The 8,561-nt window shown below is 35.8% G+C and overlaps 1 protein-coding gene across 1 annotated transcript in view; it reads left to right on the top strand.

The window, feature by feature from the left end:
• The first annotated feature begins 621 nt into the window (after nt 1-621).
• Nucleotides 622-8,561, top strand: part of nxph1 (neurexophilin 1) — a 37,146-nt gene continuing 29,206 nt past the window's right edge. Inside the window, exon 1 of the mRNA XM_067361334.1 lies at nt 622-728. Coding sequence (XP_067217435.1) covers nt 675-728 — 54 coding nt within the window. The 5' untranslated portion in view covers nt 622-674. The remainder of the gene's footprint in view (nt 729-8,561) is intronic.

The following is an 8,561-nucleotide window of genomic DNA, read 5'->3' as shown; positions in this document are numbered from 1 at the left end:
TGTCAAAGTGAGTCAAATTTAACTCACAGGTTTAGATGCGTTCAGTTTCTTATGGCAATAGCGCACATCCGTGAAGAGTTTGTCGCGCGCTCCTCGAGCACCGCGACACGTCGTCTCGCGCGCATGGAAACACGCAAAAAAAAAAGCTTCTCCGGTGGGCTGTGATTCTCTTTTAAGTCGTCGCAATCGTGTGATCCCGTCGTCTCTTGGACCAATCTCGTTCGGTTCTTTAATCTTTTTTTTTTCCCCCACTCTCCTCTCGTCCCACCCCCTCTGAGCTTCTCTCCGGATGTAGTACGGCGCGCGTGGCTCTCAGCGCGCGATATAAAGCCACCGCTGAGTGACAGCGCGCGCGTGAAAAGCCTCTGTCCTTGTTTCTAAGAGGACTTACGCCGCAGTCACTCCAGGCAGCAAGACCAGCGACCATCTCCCATGACATCTTAATGAAATATGACTGTGCTTCACTCCTTGAATGGATTAATGCCTATGTAACCGTTCATTTGCTCTCCCTCCCTTATCTGTGTCCAAGTTTAAAGCCTATTCTGTGGTCATGGGGTCTATAATGTCATTTTTGCCTAGGCTAAAGGTCTAAAGCGGATACCAAGTGGATCTATGTTCCTTACAGACAAACGAAACAGCGCAGGGAAATTAGTGGAAGTTTGAAATAAGGGAGGATGCGGGCGACGTGTTGGTGTGCCGTCTTTCTCCTCACTCCGGCGGTCTACCTGGTAAGAGTCTCTCTTTTTTACCTGTGTCACTCGTTTACATAGGCTAGAATGTGCTTCTGTGTCTAAGTGAGAATGTGATGAAAAGAAATCGTGGTACTTCAGAATGACAGCGATGATTTACACTTTATAACTATGCTTTCAGGGTTATAAAAATAACTTTTATGCCCTTATTTTTGTAAATATAGAGACTTTTACGTTGTAAATTGTGTATTAAATACTCCAGGCAGCTTGAGCTTACTAAATCAAATGATTTTTTACATATATTATTATTTCTAAAAGCGCTTCTCATGCGGACAAAACCTTCCTCTGTTTCGGTTTCTGGTATCGACATCCAATTGGAGAGTTGTGTTTCAGAGTTCAGCCTCACGGGGGCGCCAGAACTAATGAAAATAGCTGCGTAAATGAAGCAGCAGTGACAGTCCTGCACCCTGATGAGAGTCTCTTTGATTTCCACTACTCAATACACACTCGAGCCATGTCTACAACAAATTACATTTTACACACATTGACTAATCACTTTAATAAACGAAGAAAGAAAATAGACTACTGCAACTAATTAACTTACCGTGACTACATAATTAAATTTGATGAAATCTCATATTAGCACACATTTTAAATGTATGAAAATACATTAAAATCGCATAACCTTAACTGTACGCTTTACGTTTTACTTTTGGATTTGTTTAATAGTGTGAAATGTTTTATTATTATTATTAGAAAGTGAATCTTTTTTATTATTGCCTTCAAAATATGCCTATAATTAACAATAATATAGTCATGATGAAAAATTCGTTTTTCACATTTTAAGAGTTTTAGAGATGCCGTGCGCGCGCGCACACACACTGAAGTAAAAAAAAAAAAACGAAAGTTTTTTTAACATCACTTAAATTGAGAAAATATTATAACGCTAACGTTAACATCTGAAGAAATGTGTTGTTTTGTAAGATCTATGAAGTGTTTAAAATGACTTTATACCTGTACGAGGATCTGTTCCAAATTATGCAATTTTATTCGACTAAATGGCCTGCTTAACACAAAAGACTGATTCATGGCTTTTAAATAATAAATTAACTGCAATTCTTCACATAAACTCCTGGTAATTTCCTCTAGTTCAGTGTACTTTAAATTTGAGCAGTTTTAAAGCTCACTCAATCTCAATCTCCCCCATCAGTGTGTCCAGCTACTACAGTGCAGTTAATATTTTAACTAAATGCATGTGGATTTTGAATATAATTTTTAATTAAATTTAGAATTTGTCTTAATGTCTTTTTTATGAGCGTTATCTTTAAGATTATCCCACAGGCATGTTTGAAGGGCGCATTTATTTTTCATATTTATCAATCTGTGGTCATTCACCGAAATGACAGTAGATCGTCTCCATGTGTTTTGGTTATTCTTCCTCGCCTATTGTATTTTATAGAGGCCACAACACACTGAATTTTATGTTCAGGACCATGGACAGCGCAACCCGACCTCTACCGCTTACACGCTCACTCTGCGTAATATACCTACTTCTTGGCATTTTATTTATGTATTTTATATATCTGCTATGTGTTCAATTTAATTATATTCACTATAGCGGTTGGAACAGGATACCACTTAACTCACAAGTTCAGGTTCTCCTAATGTCTCCAAAACATAAAAACATGTAGGCCTATAACTGCAGACAACACACACAATTTAGTTAGCATAGACCCCGCATGTTCGCTTGGATTTCTGTCTGAATGGCGCAATGGTTTCATGACCACCATTTTTACCCATCTGAAATCGTTCAGTTGTTCTTTTCTGTAAGGAAATATTAGAATAATTCTTTGAAACATCATACATAATCATTGGATGGTCAAAAATGTGAGCGTTAATGAAGACTGAAGCCCGTGGTCTGCCAGTCAGCTGCGCACCTTCGAGTATTAGAGTTGAACTTGGCTGCTGTTTTTCATGTTTAAGCCTCTGGTGTGTGTCAGCTCGTCCTGACCCTGATAACAGCAGAGCAGCGCAGCGCGTGTACGAGAGAACGAGCAGCTGTAGGACACCAGGCAGTTAAAGAGACGCGTCTTCCTATAGGCTATATATATCTATACAAACACATTTTTTTTATTAAGCTAATATTTAATATTTAGAAAATTTTCCTTTGTAATAAAATAATTTGTTTATTACACTGCAAAATAAATAAATGCATTCACGGTAAAAAAAAAAAAAAAAGTAGAAGTTTATCGTAGAATATATATATATATATATATATATATATATATATATATAAATATATATATATATATATATATATATACGATATATATACGGGATATTTTACAGTTATTAACTGTGTACCGGTACGTTTAAAATGGTAATAAAGCCAATTACTAAAGTCTAATACAGATGGACATAATAAGGTCACGTGACCTGTAATATGTCAGCAACTGTAATAACACAGAGCACAGTGTGCCCAACACAAACACTAAACCCCATAAAAAACATGACCCTGAAATAATGCAAAGGATATTAATTAAACAATATAATCCTCTCCAGTGTACATAACTGAGAACAAAATAAGAAACTAAGTTATAGCATGCAAAAAAAAAAACATTACAATGTGATTTATACTCCTGTACTACTGTAGCATTTGCAAATTATAAGGTAATTCATATTTCTTTTACTACTTTAAAAACATTAATTACAGTAAAATTACATTTATTGTCTTAAAATATATTTTCTTGAACATAAATGGTAAAGCAACCTGCATGCATTTTATTAATTAACCATTTTTTTGGTGTTGCATTTTTAAGTCCCCCCCCCCCCCTTTAAAATACATAACTGAAGTGTAATAGTCTGATACAATCTGCACTGTAAATAAATATTTTCATGATTAATAATTAGATAATTAATGTGCTTCAGATAATAACATTTTGAGTTTCAATCAACTTCATTGTATTAACTCAAATTTTTAATTTCAATGAACTCAACATTTTAAAACAACCAGGTAACTTACTTTTTTAAGTTGACCCAACAATTCTTTTTTACAATGTGGCATTGCATCAATTGTGCTGTATATATTTAAAATGCCTAGAAAGAAGTTGCAGCATTTGGAAACTACACACATGAATCTTCCAGACGTGCTCTTCTAAGCGCACTTTACGTTTCCAGGACAACTGCATATATACATTGTGCTCTGGATGCACAGATTCATTATCCTCACAAGCCGCACAGATGTACCTTGTTATTAATACACTTGAGGATGGAACGATCCTCAGTCTGCTCAGCTGTTTTTAACCCCGGTGAGTGTGTTGCTCAGCCAGCTACATCCACTCCATTTAAGACTCCAGTGGAAAGCTATGCTCAAGGTCTGAACTAACCCTCTTGTGTCTAATGATTGGCGCAGAGATGGTGTGAAATGGTTCAAGTAAAAATCCCCAGCCCTTAGTCCATTAAACCTCACCTATACGCTTCAGAAACCACCCGTAAGTCACCTGACCCGGGTCCCAACGGAGACATTTTGACACGCTGACTGTCAGTCTCTTTAAACGGTTTAAACACAATCACCCTCTTGAGGTCCTTAAATTAATAAGAACTTAAGTGATACAATCAAGATTGTCCTGTTATGATAAAACATAGGTTAACAAATGTCAGCACTTGACTGAAGTGGCAACCTATCGTATGAACGCAGATTCTCTGTTCTAGTTCGCTCCATTAAAACGCATTAAATCTGAAATAAGGAATATGTGTCTGTTTTGATATATATTTTGTCAATGTTTCCCCTTCAGGATAGGCTTTGATTTTGGGTGGTGAGTTAGTGTCAATGAAGTGTGTTAAGGCTGAGTGATGTTAAGCTCTGAAGAGATGAAGAGGAGTGGTGGGGTCTGTGTGTGTGTGTGTGTGTGTGTGTGTGTGTGTGTGTGTGTGTGTGTGTGTGTGTGGGAGAGAGAGAAGAGAAGAGAGGGAGAGAGAGCCCAGGGCTGTATAGTTAGTGTGCAAAGCAATGTAATCTGGCCTCCTCCCATGGCGCACACACTCATATCCGCTGTTTAATAGACGTGTGTTCACATCAATGCCACAGTCCATTTATCCCAACTCTATGTGTTTCATGAAGTGCCTCCGTATTGCAGTTAAGGACATCTGCATTATGTTAATGCACCTCTGTAGGTAAATGGTACCATCAGCAGTTCTGCACCAGATAATTGGAGAAACAGGATTTTCAGAAGACTTTGTGCAGTAATCACTGCTGAGATGAGCCGAACGTGTGACGAAATGCAATAAACGCTGCATCCTTGAGCCTTGACCTGATTTGGACTGACCTTTGACCCTTGAGAGAGGTGCTGAGATTTGGTGTGTATTTATGCCTGTGTGCGTGTTGATAGCAGCACGGGGCCGGTGAATGATGTAGTGGGATTGACGTCTGAAGGTGACCTTAATTCAGCAAGTGGCTTAAACCTGTGCCAAGGGTGTTGCTCTTAGCCCAGTGCTTCCTAACAGCAAGCTCCACAGCTTATTTACTACAAGGAGCTCGCTTTTTAATGTGAATGAAAGGAAAAGCTTATCAGAATGACTTCTTAGAGGAAGCTATTTTTGTTGCTTTTGAAGCATGATTGGCCTTGTTCATACAGGTTGTTAACATATAAGAAGTATGTAAGTATATAAATGATTTCAATATCAAAAAGAAAAGAGGATTGGTTTCCTATCAATAAAAAAGTTATATAAACTGGAATTTAAATTGAATTGGCCACCCCACACATAAAGTTGAATTTGTTTTTAAATGCATTCTGGGAATTGACATTTATTTAATTATTGACATTTTTATAATTAGTTGTTTTTTTGTTTTTTAATTTCGCTTTATTATTAATTTTGTTAATTTATTTTTTTATACTTTTGTTTTCTTTTATGTGTATGTATGTGTAAATACTGTATCACATTTTATTATTATTTTCTTTAATGGTGACAACACCAAATATTCTGAAGTAGTTACTCAGAGATATTTTTATTATTTCTCCGTTGGAGAAAGCGTATCCAAAGCCTCTCATCTCCCTATAATATACAATCTCTGGCGTAACAGTCTTAAAACAGGAGTCATAACGGCCTTGGATCACATGTGCCTTGATAACCAATCACGTTGATACATAGAAATAAATGTGAAGTCCTAACTGTGGCAACATTGTCCGTGACTTCTCTTATAAACATAATGATTGTTTAATAGCAAACATTTTCATTGATTGAATCACATGATTCATTATTTGATAAGCTGTTTAGCATACTGCAGCTCCGTTCAATAAAATCTACGGTCATGTTTTTGTTAATGCAAATGTTAATTAGCATTAGCATGCTCTTCATTTTCCCAAAGACGTGTCCTTTAAGTGTCCATCCTGACCTGTTTACGGCCCTTCACGGGCTTTCCCACATTTCACTTTTAAACTAGTTCCTCTTCTGACCCTCCACACACGTACACTCAGTGTCAAGCTAAGGACACATCACGGGGTGGAGACAGGACAAGGTTGGTTTGATTTATTACCACAGTCTCCATTCTTCTTTCCACAAACTGCTCCTGAATTTCAGTCACCTACACAGTTCAGAGGTCAGCATTGGACACAACCCGAGAAGGGCACTGGATCTGGAAAATTATACCCCAGACTGACCTGAACCCCTATGGACTATTTTTCCCTTCTCACTATATATAGAAGCATCCTGCACCAATCGCATCCCCACGGAGCTGTGTGGTCTGGAAGAAACATTTCTAAATACTCCATGCAAAGCCTGCGGAGAGGCAGGAAGGACCAGATAACCTCAGCCTACCTTCCTTCTATCTTAAAATGCTGTGGGACTCTGAAGTTTCTTTTATGCATTAAAAAGGCTGGAATTAGAGAGATGAAAGAGAACTCTCTGAACCCTAAACGTCAGCCAGACAACAATAGTCATGGATTACAACGAAAACACTGTTTGGATGCACATCTAAAGTCATTTCTCAAAGAAACGAGGAGCAGATTCATAGTTGTGCTGCTGAATTGAAGCATGGCAAAAAAAGAGATGTTTATAAAAGCATGTTGAGTCTGTCTGGGGTGGCTGTTTTATGAAGAGTGAAACACTAAACAACAGTGTCTTTCTTCTCCTGGGATTGCATATCAGATAATAAAATGAACGTTTTTGTTGTAAGATGACAACCATTACTCATAATCTACTGGTTGCATTTCTGAACAATTACTGTCTTTCAAAGGAATTACCTGTCTTTGCCTACAGGTGGAGCACTGTCACTTGTTCAAGATGCCTTTAAGAACAGAATAAGTGCAAATATTGTAAATACTGAGCATTTTATTGAGACATTCGGGGTGTTTGGGTTCCTTTTCATTTATGTGTACTGAGTTATTGCATGCTTTTTGCTGCATTTCTCCTTAGTTTTAATTTACATTTGCTTTTAGTTGTTCCATTTGGTGAGGACATTTTATGCAGTCAAGTTGTTTTAATTCATCTGAATTTTTTTATATTAAAATAATAATTATAATAAAAATATTTGCAATCTAACAAGTACTGAATGTGGCATCAAAAAAAAAAAAAAAAAAAAAATATATATATATATATATATATATATATATATATATATATATATATATATATATATATATACACTCTTATTTAATTTTACTTATATATTTAATGTGTATTTGCACATTAAAGAGTAAGAGTATATATATATATATATATATATATATATATATATATATATATATATATATATATATATATATACTCTTATTCAGCATATATATATATATATATATATATATACTCTTATTCAGCAAAGACACATTAAATTGATAAAAAGAGACTACATATATTTATAATGTAAAATATTTCAAATCTGTTCTTTTGAACTTTCTATTCATCAAAGAAAATCTCTCACACACTGTAAAATTGTTGGTTTAACTTAAAAAAGTAAGTTACCTGGGTGCTTTAAAATTGAGTTCATTGAAATTAAAAAGTTTAGTTAATACAATGAAGGCAATTGATATAATCAACAGAAACTCAAAATATTTTGTTATCTTACACATTAATTATCACATTAATAATTAAGTTGATTTGACAAAAGAAAAGAATATTAAGCAACTGTTTTCAACATGGATAATAATAAGAAATGTTTATTTAGCAATCAAATCATCATATTAGAATGCTTTCTGGAGGATCATGTGACACTGAAGACTGGAGTAATGATGCTGAAAATTCAGCTTTGCCATAAAAGGAATAATTTACATTTTAAAATATATTAAATAGAAAATATTTTTATAAACTGCATTTGTGATCATATATGCAGCCTTTGTTAGCATGGAGAAAAAAACTCAAACATTTGAATGGTAGTATACCTCTCAAAACACTGAATGTCCACATCCAAAGTATCTTTGCAATGCATGTTTGGTCACTTTGAACAATCACATGCTCGTCTATGTTATCCATACATCTTTAATCTACCTCTGTGGGATCAGAAAATGTGAATTTATGTTCAACACAGTAAACACAACCTGCCAACACAATCACAACACATTGTGAGGAAAGTTCTGCAGCTTAGTCTGTATGCGAGAGATTTAGCCATGGTAGACTTATACATTACAGTTGCTTATGCCTTCTTTGTGTAATTAATAAAGTTAATTAGCTGGCATGTGAATGTAATTTCTGTACTAAATGGAAATAAATCCCCTAAACTTGACACAAAGCTATACTCTGTGTCTGGTTCAGCTGCTCTGCATTAGGTGGCTCACCACTCCACTGCATATGCTAACTAACCACAGTCTGTGTGTGTGTGTGTGTGTGTGTGTGTGTGTGTGTGTGTGTGTGTGTGTGTGTGTGTGTGTGTGTGTGTGTGTG

The sequence above is a fragment of the Chanodichthys erythropterus genome, chromosome 15 (assembly GCF_024489055.1).
Source record: "Chanodichthys erythropterus isolate Z2021 chromosome 15, ASM2448905v1, whole genome shotgun sequence".
In the NCBI taxonomy this organism is placed as follows: Eukaryota; Metazoa; Chordata; class Actinopteri; order Cypriniformes; family Xenocyprididae; genus Chanodichthys; species Chanodichthys erythropterus.
This window is presented reverse-complemented; position numbering and strand designations above follow the sequence as displayed.